Source organism: Aplysia californica, unplaced genomic scaffold (genome assembly GCF_000002075.1).
Source record: "Aplysia californica isolate F4 #8 unplaced genomic scaffold, AplCal3.0 scaffold00617, whole genome shotgun sequence".
In the NCBI taxonomy this organism is placed as follows: Eukaryota; Metazoa; Mollusca; class Gastropoda; order Aplysiida; family Aplysiidae; genus Aplysia; species Aplysia californica.
Window position 1 is genome coordinate 318,813 of NW_004797887.1, and position 19,956 is coordinate 338,768.

The following is a 19,956-nucleotide window of genomic DNA, read 5'->3' on the forward strand; positions in this document are numbered from 1 at the left end:
TCTTCTTCTTCTTCTTCTTCTTCTTCTTCTTCTTCTTCTTCTTCTTCTTCTTCCTTATTGAAAGGAGCTTTAAAATCATAATTTATCATTTGCTTTAACAAAAGTCCTTGCCAAGAATAGAATTAATAAGTCGGTAAACTGAAGTACACGTTTGTGACGTACATATGCATTGGCATGAACATTTCAGGTGCCTGTAACTCTAGGTGGTGTTGGAAGTCACTTTTCGAAATGTCTTGCACAGAATAGAATTTCTTCAGTTGTTTGAGAGGGATTAACTTTGAAATCTGTCGTTGCAAATGACCTGGACAGGGCAATTTTTTCCTTCTGACGTGATAACTTAGAGTCGTTAGAGAGAACCACATGCATCCGGGTTGGGTTTTTTTTACCTTTTCCCGAAAAAGTAAAATCCCTTACCTACTGATTATTACGGCCTTTAACCCAGAAGATGGAATAATATATTCCTCGACTCCTGGGCTCATGGGTGAGAAAAATTTATGGACGAAACCTTCGAAAGGTATCTAGAAACAAGCCGAGAACCAGAAAACAACTTGCTTTAGCCTGAGAGGCAAGCACTTCGCCCGTGGACCACAGAGCTCCAGGATAATATCTCTCATGTTACTACCTTTTGCCAGACCTACATCTCATGACGTTGACACATTCCCGCCGAAAGTTCTTGTCGCACAGACTATACACGATCGGATTGGCTGCGCTGTTCAGAAAGTAGGACCGGAAAAACAGGAAGTAGATGGCCAATCCTACATCGCTCAAGGACTCTATCGTCCCCGGAGATGTGACTTTGAGCGAGACGAGGATCAAAAAGGGGAGGAAACCGACGATGTATACCGCACTGATGATGATCAACATGGCGGTGGTTCTGCCTAAACCTTTCCGCCTCACCACCTTGCTTTGTTTACGACTCCCGCTCGCTTCCGCAGTCTTTGGCGTGTGGTGACCTAATTTGTTTCCCGCCTCCTCTCCCGGCTCTTTCGGTGTAGGAGGTTCACACTTTATGTACACTACACTTTTTTTTCTATTAAATCGAATATTGTCAACATCCTCACCAGCCACAGAGCAATTCGCATTGACATCGGCATCTGCTTCTTTCTCTTTCCGGTTCTGCTTGGCGCGTTTGAGAGTATCCGTGAGTGCGTCCCTGAGCTTCCGGTGACGCTGAAGAAAACTGTTATCTCTAGAAACTTTCCGGGATTTGTTAAACGAGTCTTTTTTCGTCAAGCCCTCTTCTTCGTCAGCACAGTCAGTTCCCTTCTCTTCCGGTTTACTTTCGTTCAAGCAATAGGTAATATCCACCCACTGCATAGAACGGGCGAAGTCACTCATTGGTTCAAGCGATTCCTCTTCGTCAGTTTCTTCTTCTTGTTTTCTTATCTCTTCTTCGTCTGCAATTCTTTCTTTTCTTTGTTCCTCACTCTCAACAGGATAGCAGCTATCTTTACGTTTCGTATTAGATTGTGAAACGTTTTTTTCATCATCAGAACTCTCGTCGTCCACCTCAGTTACAAAAGACACTTTCTGGTTCTGCCTCGCCTTCTCCTCGTTCCTCCGTGGCGTTTGATCAGTCCCCGAGACAGCTTTAACGTCATTGGCCACATCGGAGGTTTCTCCTCCAGCGTTGATCGGAACGTGAGAATCTAGCTCGTGATGACGTGTATCTCTCCCTGCATCGGACTGACCGTTGTCGTCTCCTTCACTGACCCCGGCCATGTTTGCCTCAGTCTGTTCAGTGGCCACAATCCGCTCAGCATCTCGGTCTTCTTCTCTAGCGCCTTCCTGTTCTCTACACGCTGTGGTTTCGTTCATCGGGTTAGTGCTGTTGTCTTTTAGAGCCGACTTGTCGATATCTGCGTTTGTAACCAATGCCACGTCTTTCGCGTCAACAACTGTTGATACACCATAATTCTGTTTCTTTGAACTCTCCTTCTCCTCTCCATTGCTTTGTTTACTTTCTTCTACTTCGTTCTCTCTCTCCTCTCGGAAGTCTCTCTCGCTCTCCTCCTCTCTCTCCCTTTCATTTTTCACGGCTTTCAGCTTCTTGGTAAGTTCCTGCACCATGTTGATATTGAAGTGTATACGATCTCCCGCGGGGGCTCTGATCATCTTGACACTAACATCTTTGTTGTTGTTACTGGTCGACACACCGCCATTCGCGATATCCCTATCTTCTTTTGTCTCTTTCTCGTCCTCACCTTTCCCAACAACATCATTTCCTCTCTGCCCATCGCCATTATCTCCACTCCCATCATCCTTTCGTACATGGCTTGAACCACTATCTCCTCCCACCACATCCCCACGTACTCTCGAACCCTCGGACGCTCCGGAAGTCGTCTGCAGTGCCTTGACGTCATTGTCATGGTTGGAAGACCCTGACACCCCTCCGCCGGTATTAGTCGAGTCTGAGTTCGTGTTGTTTGGGTACGATGACGAGGCGGCCGCCGCCGTTGTGACTCCGTACTGCTTGCTATGTTTCCAGGCCTGAATGCCGATGAGAATGTACAGGACGACCAGGGGGATCACGTTCACGAAGAAGAGGAGGAGAAAAAACCCAGAGTTGACCATCGGCCATATTGTGTTGACGTAGCTGTCGTCGATGGTGCATTCGTAACCGAAGATACCAGGCCGCGGGGTCGGTTTTGTTTGGCGGCCGTTGATGATCCTGGAAGAGTCAGAGTATGAACATTGTTTGTAAAATAATAACGCATACGTCATTATCGGGGGGGGGGGGGGAATCCCTTTTAAAAATCACATTAAAGTCCCAAACATACATACCTTTTAACATTTTACCCCCATTTCAGCCCCCCCCCCCCCACACACACACACATAACTAATATACAAACGAAACAAAATCAAAAGGAAGCAACAAATAACTCATCAGCAAAAACTAAATAACTAACAAAAATAATAACAACAATATAACCACCCAACACAACTGAAAATACCATTACATAAAGATGGAGGAAATAAGTACCAGCAATGTGACAAAGTAAATAACAAACAACAACAACAACAAAAACAATAATAACAATAGTGAAGAAACAAATGATGTTGGGCCAGATATCTGGAACTAACTCTTTTCAAACTACGTTTTTGTTCAATGTTCCAGAAGAATGTTGCAGAAACAGAAGTGGACTCCGCCTCATAGACTTACAGCACAGGCCATCAAGTATAGGTGACCAAAACCAAACAGAAAGATAGTGTATCGCCATAAAATTGTAGAGACAGTTTCTTTCTCGACATGCTTTTTGATACATGAATGTGTTATCTTTGTCCTTTTTATTTTCTGTTTCTTCACATCGATGATTTATCCATGTGCCTATGGCTTCAATGCATTAATTATTTTCCCCTGTAGATCCTCGAATATACATGTATTTCGACCATGTGTGTGTTTTATTCTTGCCGCCATAAAACCAAGTATCTTTGAAGTAATCCATTTTTTGAGTTCTTTCTGTTTGGTGACAAGTACGTGTGCATCGGCCGCATTTTAAAGACTTTCCTTCATTAAACAAAATCACAGTTTTCTTCTGCATTTGTTAGATTTTTCAGGCTCACCAAACTTGCTTTTGACTTCTACAGCATACTTTGTCTTCACAGTACGCAAAGCTGTAAATTGTGATGGTCTTGTTGTCTTCTTTATTATTTATAGTTTGACTTTCATACTTGCTACAACTGATGTGCCATTACTCCGACAATCTTCGCCCGGCAGATGTTATCGAGCTTCTGAAGTGTTCTAGTACAAGGATGTAGTCTATTTGATTTCTTGAACCAGATGTTCATCTCAGCAAGTTTGGGCTCTTTGCACTATTCTCCAAGTTTCTAGCTTCTTTCGCTGATATCACCAATTCCTTCCCATTTTTTTTGCATTTAATTCCCCCACTACTAGCTTAAATGACTTTGAATTGTTTCATTGCATTTTTCAACGTCTTCATAGAATGCCTCTATTTATATCAGGTCCTTATCTGCGGATGGTCCATATAATTGGAAAATCAATATATCAAATTATGGTTTGTCGCTCAGTTTGATAACGCTGACTCTGTCATCATTTTTATTTTGTTTAGTAGAGGTTCTACGGCACTCGCAACTGCATAAGGTCATATGAGCCCCAAGGGGTGGATGTCAACAGAGAAGTCTTTACAGGGAATCAGGCTTTCTCTGCTCACCTCTCTAGCTTCAACAGCACAAAGTCTGTTTCGACTTTCAAGGTATCCCGGAAATAGCCGGTCACAAGAGGGTGACAAACATTCAAAAGAAGTAGAGGAAAAATGACAATAGTGAAGATTAGGGGAAAAAAAGCAGCAGTTCCCTGTTGTAGATCAGGCACAGTTATGAGCGTGACATTGATGAATCAGCTCATTTACAATTCTACTATGCATGAACGAGAAATGTCCCCCCTTTGGGAATTGACTAAAGACACTGCAGTCAGTGGCACCCCCCCCCCCCCCCCGAGGGGAGTAGATCCTGTCATTAACTGCCCAGAAAAGCTTAAGGGTGTTAGAGCTTTCAGAGTCCAAAATGATGCCAACTTCTCTCTGGTGTTCGTCTCCTCCTGAATACATAATTGGGAATTCATCTGATCTTATGCTCCCGACTCCCGTCCAATCCAAGTACGTTTTTTTACGCCATCGTCCTCATTTTTTACTTGATGTTCTCTAGCTTTCCCCTGTGAAGTTTGTTTTGGGTGTTATAAGTGCCAGTTCCCAATGGTCTTTGTTGCAGACAGTCGTGTGATGACGATCTGGTATTCCCTATGGTGGGTGTTCAACCCTACCGAGTGAGGAGTTTCTAGGACTACTGGTAACCCCCTTCACACTGTTACTTCTGTTTTGTTTTCCGATGATTTTCCTTTGCACTGGGTATCTACAATTACTTTCTCTATGAACAGTGCTCATACTATGCAGATCGTCCCTGCAATTGCACTATACTAACAGTATCGTGTGTCTGGCACACTTGGAAAGTTGACCAGTTCCGAAAGCTATCTTTGACTGTCCAACACTTCAACCGTCACCTGCCTGCCATAACTTCACGTAACCCTGCTTTTGGGGTTAAGTGGGTACTCGACCTTGCCCAAGGGTCTCCCACAGGCTGGCAGATGGAAGGATCCGCCTTACAAGTCCTATCCCGTCACCCAAAGTATTACTTGGGTAAATAACTAGAGTAATGTTTGTGTAAATAACCACAGTGAGAGTTGTTTAAATAACTAGGGCAATATTTGTGTCAATAAACACTGTACCAGTTTGGTAAATAATTGGAAAATATTTGTGTAAATAATCACAGTTATTGTTGGCTGAAGAGCTACAGTAATAGTTGGGTATGCCACCACAGTAATCGTCCGATAAATAGTTTCAGCAATTGTTGGGTAAACAACGGAGAGAGAGAGAGAGAGAGAGAGAGAGAGAGAGAGAGAGAGAACAATGAGAACGAAGCAGAACATGACATGATGAGAAGGACCGATAGCAAGACTTACCCATAAGGCACCGCAAACAGGAGACCCAAGCCAGCGATGATGACACTGGTAATCTTGGCCTGCTTCAGAGATACTTGACGACCGAACGGAACACAGATCTTTCGGTATCTGCAACAAGTAAACAGCAAATAATTTTGTGATCAAACAGTCTCATCGTTTGGTGATTAACACTATCCGTATGTCGTGTTTTACTATCGTATCCATACAACGTGGTGAACTCTGTGCCACCACTTTCCAAAGAGGAAATTTACTCGTTAATCCGATCCGCCCTCTTTACATAGCAGTCTGTCAATATGATTTTTTGAAAAATACTGAAAGTTTCAAAGAGATCTTCGTACTAGAAGTATTCTAAAATGTGAAGAATACAACCCCGGAGGGTACAAAATGACCCCAGGGCGCACGGATAGGGTTAAGCCAATATTCTTAAGCAATTCTTGATACAACCATAACCTTCACACCTTCCTCCCCTCCTTTTCCGACAAACAAACTTAATTCTCTCTAGACAAAGGTTACTGTGCACTCATCATGATATGACATTAACTGGGACACTACATTGTGGGTTCTCGTTGTCTAGAAGTACTGTGTTCGCCTCTCATTAAACAGGTCCCGTGTTCGAACCCTGATAAAGACGAAAAAATTGTCCTCTCTAAATTCTTTTCCTTTCCCCCTTTTCCTTTTCTCAAGTCATGTTCTGTCATCTGCTTTCATCTCTTCGCTTTCTGATCTAGCAGAGAAGATAAAAAGAGCTAGTCAGACACACACACACACGTTCTTTGATATCAAACATACTGATGATGTTGTCCTTTTTGGGCATATCAAGGAAGTCAAGATCTAAAGGGAGGGAAGTAGTTTTTTGAGTAATCTGCTTCCTCTTAATCTACCGCCCATTGCAAAGCTGTATCATGCATGGTGTTTTAACCTAAGGTCGTCTGTGAAGACGCAAAAGGCCATCACATCCTGGAATTAGGGGCTAATCAATAACGACTGTATGGGATTACTCATAACATCTCTAATTTTGTTCATTTACCTTGCTTTTGAAGAAAAAAAAACCCATACATTTTATCTTACTTAGTAGTCGAGATTATATATGCAATTTAATCAGGCGGGGGTCACCTGTTGTGTCAGCGGTAGAATGAGCGCGAAATTAGCCGCAAAGTTTGGTGACTACCAAAGCTTTTGTTTCCTTGGAAAATGAACATTTACATTGTCTATTTCCTTTGATTAACGCTGTACAGTTAAACTTACGTAGAATTGTGTTTTAGAAGGGCATAAAAAGAATTAACCACCACCCCACCCATGCCCAAGAAAAAGATTTAAAAAATTGATACCAAAAAAAAAAACAAAAAAAAAAAAATTATTTTTTTTTTTTTAAATGCCGACTTCTTGGATTTCAGTATTTGAACGAGCGCCCCATTTCACCTCACTGCCACACTTTCAAAAGAAAAATATCGTCACTAAACCCAACCAACTAGTTGAGCGTAACCCCGGGAGAAAGCCTCAAGTACCTGGTGACACCCACAGCGAGCAGTATCATGGCCGCTGACATTGTCGTGAACGCGTTGAAGAAGAGGCGGATCCTACAGACGATGGGCTGGTTGAAATCCCAAATGTAAAACATGTCGAAGATTTCAGCTGAGAACAAAATGCGAAAAAAAAAAGAAATATTATCATTGGCAAAACGATACAAAGAAGAAAGTAAAATCAACATAAAATTATATTAAAATAGTGCGCAGCAGTATTTGGGCGGGAGCAAACGGGTATGACAATTTCCATGACAAAATGACGAACAGAAAAAACAAAAGCAACACTCATTATTACCAACAGCAACATGAAAAGCAGCAGCAGCAGCAGCAGCAGCAGCAACAACAATAACAACAACGACAATAATCACAACAATAACAGCAACAGCAACAATACACTCAATCATTTATATACACGTGCATACATACATAACCACACACTCACTCACGCACACACACACACATGTACACTCACACACATACACACACATGTACACTCACACACATACACACATGCACACACACACGCGCGTGCACACACTCGTTTATATACACGTGCACACATACATAATCACACACTCACTCAAGCACACACACACACATGTACACTCACACACATACACACATGCACACACATTTGCGCGCTTATACTCACACACACACGCACGCACACTCACGCACACACACACATACACACCCACACGTACACACAAACACACGCACACCCAATGTGTGTCTTGCCATAACACCCTAATTTGTGGTAGAATTTACAATAAAATAGGTCCAGCCGGACCACCCAATGCAGTGTCCATCTCAGATTGGATAGTGCTAGGTTGGCAGAGAGCCTTGAAAACTCCTTTCACGCCTGCTGTTAAAACCGAAAATGTTATGATTCGAACCAGTGTCATCCCAACCATAGCTCAGCATGACGCCGACTGAACTAACAGCAGGTGCCAAGGTCTGGTGGATGATACTAAGGTGTGGCAAGTACAGAGCTTGTGAGAGATGTAAACTATCGAAGTTTGAGCTTGCAAGGGTAAACGCTTCTGTTTCCCTTATCTTTCGAAAAAAATAATCTTTTGAACACCCAGTCTCAGACTTTGTAAGAAGGGAAAAGAGATGTGTGCTTGGGTTTCAGAACCACCCAATGTGTGTCTCGCCATAACATGTTGCTTTTGGAGAAGGACTGTGAAGCCCAACTTCAAGTATTAAGAAAGCAATTCCAAACCTACTTTTCAGGAGAAAAATTTCGGACTGTTATCCTGCACCAAGTGAATCGTAAACAATAAAAAGGAACAATATACAGTCTAATATTCATGCAAATACCATCAAGTAGACAATGTTATACTAATCAGATGGCGTTATTTTGGTGGGGTTAGGCAAAAGGGGGGGGGGGGGATGAACCAATAGTGTTTGTTGTACCTATTTCGCCTACCCGAGGTAATGATCACATTGAGCCTATTCGAGGTAATAATTAAACTGCGCCTACCCGAGGTTACACTAACACTGAGCCTACTGGGACGAGACAACGATAACAATGCAACTACTCAAGTTAAAAATCATACTGCGCCTGCCAGGGGTAACAATCATACTGCGCCAACCTGGGGTAACAATCATACTGCGCCTACAGAGGTGAGATAACAATCATACTGCGCCTACCTAGGGTAACAATCATACTGCGCATACAGAGGCGAGGTAACAATCAGACTGCAACTACTCAAGTTAACAATCACATTGCGCCTACCTAAGGTAACAATCATACTGCGCCTACCTAGGGTAACAATCATACTGCGCCTACCTAGGGTTACAATCATACTGCACCTACAGAGGCGAGGTAACAATCATACTGCGCCTACAGAGACGATGTAAAAATCGTACTGCGCTTACCTATGGTAACAATCATAATGTACCTAAACAGGTGAGGTAATAATCATATTGCGCCTACCTGGGGTAACTATCACGTTCGTCACGAGGTCAAACCCGGCGATGGACATTATGAAAATCCGGGTGGACGTTCTCTGGAACTTCCTGGAGTACACGGCCAGAACCAGAGCGTTGCCAATAATTCCGACGACAGCGAGGATGATGAGGAACGTCATCGCAGGTATCATCTGTAACGTCGTCTCTTGCTGAAGCTGCTGTAGGTAGAGCTGTCGTTCTAATTGAGAAATATCTGTGGTCATAATTGTGGTGTTGTTGGCAAAAGTCTCGTTCTCCATCGATGACGTGTTCGCCAGAGCTGTCCAATTCACGTCGACGTTTTTAGTTGAAAAAGGTTTTTCGTCCGATTCCGAGAACAGGGCGCCAGTGTCGACTGTAGGAACATCCAAAAACACCCTCGGGTTGGTGGGCACGACTGAGAGAGAAGGAAACGATAAGGACGGTGACGACGACAAGGTTGTAACTGCGTTGAAGATATCACCCGAACCGTCTCCGCTGAGGTCCTGAAACTCTTCCGTTGTGAAATCCTGTGAAGGACTAGAGAGAGAAAACAGGTCCATAGCGCACGAGGCTTTTCACCGGACTCTGAATAATAAAACAAACTGTTTATCATTCAATCGTAATTGCAGGTCTATTTCAGAACACAGAATTTGTCTCACTTGAACAACACTGTCTCTCCTGTCATTTCTGCGCTTGTGGTTGGCGCTGATAGGTTTTTGTCATGGCTTTTAAAACAGTATCTCGGGGGCTGGGGTGGGGGAATAACATCAACAACTGTCTCACCAGGAATAATGCGCAGCTGCTTTAACACGTTTTCTCAGTCGTCCCCATACAAGGCTCTACTCTGTCTACATAAAACACTTGAACGTTTTCTCATCTCAGTGACCAAGCAGTTCACAACAGGGCGGTTATATATCTCGACGTTTTATGCTGGTAGGGATGTCAGATTCAGAGCTGTAATATGAAAAGTTATACACAAACACAAGCGTCCGCTAACACTGAAAATAGTTACGCTTATGTTTTAAAACATACTTGAGGAAACAAAACTTCTTTACACAAGCTCGAACAATAGTTCTGGTCTAAAAACGCCACGACAATGGCCACAGGAGAAATGGGCTCGCTTTTACCCAGCGATAAAACTTCCTGGACAGATCTCATCAAATTTCGGGACGGGAATAGAACAAAATGGACACCAAAAGGCTAAGCGCACAGCTTCATTTCCACTCTTCAAGTGTTAAATGTTTCTGAAACAATGATGTTCATTATATCCGGCACACACGGTCTAAACAACAGATCACACACAAGCGGATAAACACGGATACTTCTTTACAGTGTGCACATTGGCAAAATGCATTTTTTTTGCAGATCTGATTTGTGATCTCAACTCGATCCTGTCGCCTTCCCCTCCCCGTACTTTTCGAAGACAGAACACATATGAACGCACCATCAGTCGACACATTACATCCTGGTCTCGGCCGCAGATGTAGGAAAATGACAGACTGCTCAAGGCGTTTCCAGAGGTGAGTTCCTTCGTCACTTTTAATTAAATGTAAGCGTTGACAGATCAGGAGGTCTTTTTGATTGTTTGTTTATTCAGCACGAAACATTGACGCGCTCACTGTTCTGTCTGAATCCCCAATAAAGTTTTAATGATATAAGCTTTCAAACGTGAAAGAGGGCGGGTGTGATTTGAACATTGTTGGCTTTTATACTTATTGAAAAGGACGTGGGTGGTTGGCGGGTGCTCTGGTGTGGTTTGCTTCTTCTTTCCTATCAAAGATCTGTCATCCTTATCTCCCCTTCCCTGGTGTGTGGTTGGTGGGTGCTCTGGTGTGGTTTGCTTCTTCTTTCCTATCAAACATCTATCGTCCTTGTCTCCCCTTCTTCTTTATTATGTTTGTCACTCTCTTGTAACACCTCTAATCTTCTGGCGCTCATATGACCTTATGCAGTTGCGAGTGCCGTAAACCTCTACTAAAACTAACTAAAATGAAAAGGACAAATACTTTTTTCAAAGCCTTATTAGTAGATAAATGTTCTTTTTTATGTTAAATCCGAGCAGCCAACCGTCCTCAGAAAAAAAGGATGTAGTTTGCAAAAAGTGTCTTCAGGTTAAGGTAAGATAGATAATACTTTATTATCCCAGAGGGAAATTTTTCTTGGCTGTACAGGACCGTAAAAACACATGCAGGTATACATAAAATTTAAATTATATATTACTCTCATTAAAATTCAATGTGAAAAGAGAAGTAAATAATCACATGCAGGAATTTAATTACTAAACCTATGGAGTCAAGTGGCTTCCCCTCAGAGTGAGCCACGGAGGAAGTGGACACCATTATGTATCTATATATAGATACATTCTCTAAAGAGCAATACACATCTGGTGAATTTGCACTGACACACTCAAAAACAATTTTTAAAAACACAAGATATATGGCACAACTGAAAGATTTAAGATCCATAGTAAAGAAATAAGTTATCACAAGACCGTTTAAAAATTGAGTAAGCATAAAAATGTATCCAAAATACTTAGATCTGTAAGAGCCTCGTCGCCACTGAGGAGCGCCGTAAGATTCAAATAGGAAAGGACACAAATGAACTTCCCCCCTTCGTTCTTGGAATATGCATGTGGTGTCATATTTGAGGTTTTTTCATGTTTCTTCTAGATCAAACCAGGATATTAACTTTACAAAAGACAAAGCAGAACTCCGGTATCAAACAAATCGACGTAAGAAGTGACTATATCCACTTTCCACAATTTCGAAAAAAACGAGTTTGAAATTTTGAAAATTTTTGAAATTTCTATGACATAGTAAAAAAAAAGAAACGTCAATATCTCTGTACTGAGTTAAGCTACGACTTAGGTATTTCTAGAGGTAAAAGAACGGCTTAAAATCTCACTACCAATATCGATTACTTCATTTCGACCAAAAGTGGATATTGTCACTTCTTGAGCCTTGAAATTGAAATAAGAAATGATCTGTCTGTCCCACTTCCAACTTCTGTGTATTCATTTGAGTAGTCACATGATGTGACTCTAGGCAACAGTTTCTGCCCATCCTCTGATTGGCTGAGGCAACTAGCGGCGGACGACTACGTCAAGTGGCCCCCCCTCTGAGTGAGCCACGGAAGAAGTGGACACCACTAAGAAGCGTAAAATAGTGAGTGTGAGGGTTTAACACCATTATCAACACTAGAAGGGTTTTTTTTATTAGCGGGGGCCTCCGAATCGAACGTCTGTCTCCGACAGAACCGAGCCAAATTGGTTGAGAGCCTTAAAAACTCCACACATTGACTTGAGTTCAAGAACATCCAATTTGATATTCGAACCAGGGCCATCCGAACAGTAGTCCAGCATGATACCAATTAGCTAAAGGAAAGCCCTGAGGGGAAATAGTTGAGGCCTTAGAGCCCTGTCCAATGTCTGTGATATAAGCAGGGTCTGGGTTGTAACAGTAAGGCTCTTCGTATGCACGTAGAAGACGTCAGTTAGATTTCAACAGGGAGTTGATAATTATATTAATTTTTATTTCGATTGTTTGCTGCAACTAATACAACACAGACCAACCAAAGAAGCCAGCCATTGTCGTAATTTGTCTGAAACAAGCCAAAACATGTTCTGTTCTTTTATAGAACGTCCTTTTCTATATATTATAGGCTGTTGTTTGCCTTCCTTTTCTTTCAACTAACTTGTGAGATGAAAACGTACGTATAAAACTTCTTCTTCTTCTTCTTCTTCTTCTTCTTCTTCTTCTTCTTCTTCTTCTTCTGGTCCGACATTTTTTACCGTTTTGAGTTACTAAGACCATAAGGTCAGAAATCTAATGTTCTGTATGCTCTATAAAAATCGTAAGATTATTCGGAGTCGTTAGCAAGATATTTAAAATTAAAAAACTGCATTCGAAAGAGCTTGACATGCTATGAAACTCCAAACTTTTTAGATCAAATGTCTCAAGACTAAGTACTGAGCAGACATAATTTGTGTTTCTAAGTTAGGGCTATTCCTCGGTAACTGACGGGACATTTGGATTATTCGTTTTTGCAATGATAGTAGCACCGTAATTCAATATCAATTAATTTATTTCAACTTTAAATGATCAGAACATTCGAAATACATAAAATCAAGAAACAAATCAAACGCAGTCATTTGAAAAAAGTGCTTTATTCAAATTCGGTGACGTGTTCAGTTACAGTAACTGACGGGACGAATGAAGTATTTTTTCTGTCTCGTCAGTTACCGTGGAATTGCCTGAGGTAGCGAAATGTGTAGTGCGGGGGCGTTCAGCAAGGTACCGATACAATGGCAACGAACTATCGTTGTACCAATTTGGAAAAAGAAAAGTAAGAAAAGAGACCGTAGAACCTGGAATATCTCATCTCAGCCATGTAGTTAATATGTTTGCCAAGATTTGAAATGAGAATAAAACCAAATGTTGAGACTCAATTTAGTGAAACCCTGTTGGGCTGCCTGAACTGACGCTATTTTTGCATTATTTTGTCACTGCACATGACACAGACCTCAAAATCATCTTCGTGGACCAGGAAAAGGCTTTCGGCCAGGTAAACAGATGTCAGCTTTTGGAAGCTTAGAGGAAAAAGAAAGGTAACAATAGAGACTGGGGTTCCAATTTGCTGATGACTAGAGTATACTGTATACAGATGAAGAGGAATTACAAAAACCCACCACAAGACCTTCAAATTGGCAAAGTGCTTTAAAAAATTTTTTGATAAATATTAGTTTGGATTTACTTTAATCTGAATGAAACTTAGTATCAGCAATAAATCTCTTGTCAGTCGTCCAGCTGACATAAAGTGACCGTCGGTGTCGGTATTGCCCCATTAAAGAACCGCCTCCCCTCAATTAACCAATCAAGACGGAGAATGCAGTTAACATTCATTTTAGTATTAACTTGGCTTCGAAAGAACAAACAAGTACTTTGAAGAGCTGGGTTTTCAAATCAATGTCCTCCTTAGATTGGAATGGGGAAGAGCATTCGGAATAAACCACAAATATTTCTTATGGAATTGAGCCCTGTCGGTCTCATCTTAAGCAGTAAAAGGAGCGACTATTTAGTATTTTCCCATATCTTTTGTAATTAAATCTCAATACCTTGTGGAGGACCGAAAAAAAGTACAACGGCAAGAGTAACGGAGTTAAATTAATACGAAAAAAATATACTGAGAAAGTGTGTTTGACGTACTTCTGATGTTATTCTGGTGTCAGTTCCACACATTTTACAACACAATCCTATTTAAGAAGTGGGATCCAATTGTTTATTATGTCTGTCTCCACTAGAATTGATTGAGGGTGGGGGAGATATATATATATATATATATATATATATATATATATATATATATATATATATATATATATATATATATATATATATATATAGAGAGAGAGAGAGAGAGAGAGAGAGAGAGAGAGAGAGAGAGAGAGAAAGAGCGAGCGAGAGAGAGATAGAGAGAGACCGACAGACAGACAAACAGACAGACAGACAGACAGACGGACGGACAGACATACATACAAGCAGACAGACAGACAGACAGACAGACAGACAGACAGACGGACAAACAGACGGACAGACAGACAGACAGAGGTGGGAGCAGCCGGTGGTGGGGGTGTGATGGGGTAGGATCTGTTGTTCTCTATCAGAGAACTCTTACACAATATGTAGAACTTCGTAAAGCTATCGTCATTGTGTGAGGAATGTCTGTTGTGAAGTTAAAGATTTCACGTGTTTTGTTGTTGTCACCAAGACTTGTCAAAACAAGAGTCTGGCTGAAAAAAACAACAACCTTAGCAACAAATAAAAACAAACAGAAACAAAAAAGGCTAGATCTAACTAGTTTCCTGAACGAGGCTTCTCACAGCAGTCGAGACCCTGATCCATAATAATGAGCGACAACACACTAAGAGTGACTTTAAATCAGGTGGAGATAGTGTGTTAATGTTTCGGTTTGTGGTTTATTCTTAGCGTCGTTGCTATCACTGTACATAGGCGTGGCCATGAAAAACTTTAAATTTATTTTCAGTAAGGTTTTTACGGCGCTCGCAACTGCATAAGGTCATATGAGCGCCAAATGGAGAAATTTGTCACAATGAAAGGGAAGGTTGGTGTCATGGTTGGCAGCAGCTGTCGATTCTGATATACTCTTATGAAACAACAGTCTGGAGATTCTTCACAATGGGATATATGATGACAGTCTCAAGCCTGTTGAACGTTCTGCGCAGGGACTCAGTGTGCGCTGTGGACGTACAAGGTACGTCCTGTAAATTCGCTATTTTCTTTTGCATATACAGCATTGTAAATGAAACTTTTGAATGTTGAGAATTTTTTCTTATAGGCTATCTTCATTCATAAAACAATGACGTCGGCGCTATTTTTTAAAAGCAAAACAAGCTCTTGTTTGTCGAGCAATCGCGGAGGTTTCGAATGCGAGTTGGAAAGAGAAAGACCAGTCGAGGAAGAAGTCACTTTGCTATGCAAACATCAGACGACCTGCCCTGCATCTTCTTAGATTTCTAGCTTTTTTTCCCTTCTCAAAAATGGTAGCTTGACGTAGCTCTAGCCTTCTACCAACTGAGCAAGTCTTGAATGAAATAGATCTAGACCAAGACGATGACAGCAATGAGGAAGACTGACTCGTCAGATGACAGTTTTCTACTTCGCAACGAAAGTGACAGTGATAGAAATGATCACAAGGGCGATGTTTTGGACCCAGATCCTGAAAATCGAGATAGCAATGGCTCAGATTCTCCTGATCAAGGTCAGTATAGATGAAAAGATATAGAGCTTACATAGATAAATGATACATTAAAAAATAAACCTGAGATAAATAGACAAATCGATAAATGATAGATAATGGTTTAACAAATAGATTTGGGAGCTTATTATATCGACAAATGATAGATAACCTCTTTGAATATATATCTGAGAGACAGCCGTAGTCTGCATTGATTTGTCATTTTATTTAATTTTTTGTTTTTATTACATATGGTACCATCCTCTTCCCCAGCTCTTCTCCCCCCCAACTCTTTCTACAATCATCTTCCTCCTTCCCTCACTCCCACTCTCTGCTTCTTTCTCTCTCTATTTCTTTTTCTGTCTCTCTCCTCCTTCTTCTCTGTCTCTGTCTCCGTCTCTCTCACTCCCTCTCATAAAACTCATCAATTTTTGTTCTTTTTTAATTTAATTCTTTCTTTACCCAGATCAGCCATGTACGAGCACACTCAGATGTGATGGACCACGTGGAAGAGGAGGAAGAGGAGGAAGAGGGAGATGTCAACAGAGAGGGCGCAGCCAACCCAGGGATCGTGGTATGCGAAGCGGTGCAGTTGGAACCCTGCAGCAGCCTCACCAAGATAGAGTGTGGATAAAACCTGCTCCTGAGATTACGGGTTCTGGGGTTCGAGCCTCACCTCAGTCCGATGTTGCGTCCTTGGGAAAGGCACTTTGCAAGAATTTCACACTTGGCTCGGTTAAACTCGGAGGTCCCGCCTACTAGTGTTGCATGAGAGGACCGTTACTGGCGACGAAATGAAATATGTTGACAAGAAAGATGTGTGTGTGTTCTTTCAACATGTCACTCACGCTCCGGGCCAAGACCTCAATGGGATGCTGCAGTCAAGCCAAACGCCGTATTAGAGTTCAACCTGAAAATGGGTGCGGTCGACGTCACGACCAACTTTTGCAGCCTTATGATGCATCTCGAAAGACAATGAAGTGACACAAAAACTTAGTGTTCGATTCTTACAGACAACATTGCTCAATGCTCACATGATCTTTTCAAAGGCTGGACATAAAGGCACATTTCTGGAATTTCAAAAGAATGTCATCCACAGCCTTATATTTGGAAACACACCACCTGCCCTCTCTGCACATCATTCGGCTTGTAGGACGACGCTTCATTGATGTAATTCCAGCTACAGAGGTAAAACAACGGCTGCACAAAAAATAGAGGATATGCGCATAGAAAAACGCAAGAAAAGACAGCAGATATTATTGCCCCGACTGCCCCAGCATACCTGGTCTATGCTTTTCTGGTTGCTTCCGTAAATATCACACACGACGTTTCTATTGGCGCGACTAAATCATCTCATTATCTGTCAACTGTAAATAGTTGTATAAATATACAGAATCAGATGTATGTGCCTGGAAGTATTATTTGCGTGTTTCTTACTGGATGTGTATTCCATAAATGAATAGCAGTTCAGAAGTCAACAAGATAAGGTAAGCACTAATATTTACATTTTTTTAAACTCTCATAATTTTGTCTATGTCTTTTCCATCACCTCTATCGACTATCATTCCTTGATGTTATTTCCTGTCATGTCTAGTTTCAGAAAATGTAGTTTTATATGTATATTCTTTATAACTAATGAGGAGGGTGGAATTCAGCTCCAATTACAACAGCCTCAGTAACAACAACAACAACAACAACAACAACAACAACAACAACAACAACAACAACAACAACAACAACAACAACAACAACAACAACGGCACTTGCAACACAGTGTGGTCATATAAGCACCGAAGATTAGAAGTGTTACATGAGAGTAATAAACACAAAAAGGAGGAGAGATAAGGACTACAACTGTTTGATTGGAAAGAAGGAGCAAACCACTTCATAGCACCCGCCAACCATCCACATTTTTGTTTATTTTTTATGTTTCTGTATACCACGATCAAGGACATGTGGGTGGTACTGATGGCTGCAGTGTAGCGGATAGACGCTCTACTGTGGCACGCAGAAGACACGAGTTCTGTTCCCTAGTGGGGATTTTTTTCCTGAGTGTTTTCTTTTCTACTGGTACGTTGTATACTCTCGGCCTTGGATGACCCTAGCAGACAGGGCCAAAGCCTGTCTCCTAAATGATCTAAATTGAGTCTATGTGAACGTAAAACAAACTTACATTTAAAAAAAAACAACTGTCATTATATCCGATAGCAAACTGCCTAATTTCCAGGTGAACAACACGGCATCTAGGTGTTTCGTTGTCTTGACCACAAAACTCTTTGGTGTTTTTGGACAGCCGGGCCAAAGACAAGTACATGTAGATGGTGGACAGAAATGGCGTTGTCAGTTACATTCAGATTGCTCACTGCTGCTTTGTTCTTTGATGTAATGACAAGGTACAGGATATGACCACAGTAGATTCTGTAGGGCTAGTCACCGTTTGCTTAGGTTCATTTCCATCTAAAATATGATTGAAAATCATGGTGTCACGGACTTTCAGACCCGAGTGTTGTAGCGGTTAGGACCTTCTTCGCTGCACGAAGAAAACCCAATTTAGATTCCCGCGTGGGGAGATTTTTGACGAGTATCTCGGGTCTTTTTTCTTTGACGATGTACCCATCAAAGCCCAGGTCGTCTATGACAGGGGTGCTCGAAGCCTGTCACCTATGTTGACGAAACAGTCTCGATGGGGGTGTAAAACCATGTGGGTGGTTGACAGGTGTTCTGGTGAGGTCTGCTCCTTCTTTCCTATCAGACATCTGTCGTTTTATCACTTCATTACTCTGAATGTTGCACTCCAGTAACATCTTTAATCTCCTGCACTTATATGACCTATTTGTGTTGCAAGAGCTGTAAAACTCTTACTGAAACAAAATGCAAAATGAAATGAAAATAGATAAATAAAAACGAAAAGACACCACACCTTTTTAAAAAATCCCCCTCCGGGTAACTGAGGGTGGAAAGGACGTCACCGGACGCAGGAGCTACACCAACTGTTCTTTGTTTCTTGGTGTAGATACACGCGCACGATATAGGAATGGACTGTTTTTAGTTTAGTTTCAGAAGTTGCTAGATTTACTTCAATTATGAAAAACAGGAAAAGGGGAATCCGTTTTTTGTGTTGATATAAACGTCTCCAGTGCGGAATAAAGATGTGATGCCATCGTCACCTCGACCGATTCATGGAAATGATTTTGTATAGTAAACAGGTGCTGGCATATTTGCCGTTTGAATAGTCGTATGACCTTTCTCTTGGAGCTAAGCTTCGGTAATACTCAATATATCAATCTCCCCCCCCCCACCCCTCAATTACATGACTAAAACAAGCGCCAGGCGCCTGAATGCAGTAGTAGTCAAGCACTCAACCCTAGCACACAGTAGACCCCATAGTTCGATTCTTGTGTGTGTGGGGGGGGAGGGGGGGGAGGAGAATTTTAATTGAGTACCTCGATCTCGATCTTTGTGCTGGGACATTGCATCATTTTCAGCCCGAGTTTGTCCTGGAAATCAACGTCGTAGCCCGCTACCTAATTTATCTAAATTTGGTCAATGAGGATGGCAAATATCTGCATATAAAACAGGGGACGAGCGGCATCATGGAATATTTTTCTGTAATCAACGTACATGAAACATTGGTTTTATTGACAGTCCTCTGTTCAAATACACCGTCAACTTCATAGCATTTCTCTTCCAGTAGTCCCAGGCATGGTTGTTTTTGTTTGTTTTCTGTTTTTTACACAGCTAACAAAGAACACTTTGCAAAGAATGTCTGTGTTGTGGACTTTTTGACTCGGCTTCTCTTTTTATCTTCTAAAAACATTTAATGTAACTTGTATGATTAATGTTAATTATCATGTCTGATTCTACTTCCTGAGGAAATTAAGGCTTTGTCAGGCTCTCTCGCATTTGCCCACAACTCAACTTAGCTTAACTTCTGATGGATTACTGTTTCGTATTTCGATTTTCAATGAATGTACATTAAAATCTTCTTAACTCCGTCTTTACCGATGCCTATGATGTGATGGTTGGGCGCTTCTCTTCTGCGTTCAGAGGATCCGAATTCGATTCCCGAGAGAGTAAGATATTTATCGAATATTTGCTCAGTCTTTCTGCTAAGATGTTGTATTCCTATCAGCACGGGTTGACCCTAATAGGTAGTGTCAAAGCCCGCCTCTACCTTGTGTTGTTGGTGGCTTAAAAAACCTTAATTAAGACTCCGCCTCTCTTTCCACCCCTATTCTCTCTCTCTCTCTCTCTCTCTCTCTCTCT

At 41.6% G+C, this 19,956-nt stretch overlaps 1 protein-coding gene across 1 annotated transcript; it reads right to left on the reverse strand.

Annotated features, from left to right (window-relative positions):
* Position 1: 1 nt before the first annotated feature.
* On the reverse strand, positions 2-10,376 carry LOC101846090. Its single transcript, XM_005107629.3, has 4 exons — positions 8,942-10,376; positions 6,982-7,108; positions 5,477-5,584; positions 2-2,671 (listed from the first exon to the last, which is right to left on the reverse strand). Exons 1-4 carry the CDS (start codon positions 9,495-9,497, stop codon positions 619-621), a joined length of 2,844 nt encoding a protein of 947 aa, XP_005107686.1. The 5' UTR covers positions 9,498-10,376; the 3' UTR covers positions 2-618.
* Positions 10,377-19,956: the final 9,580 nt, after the last annotated feature.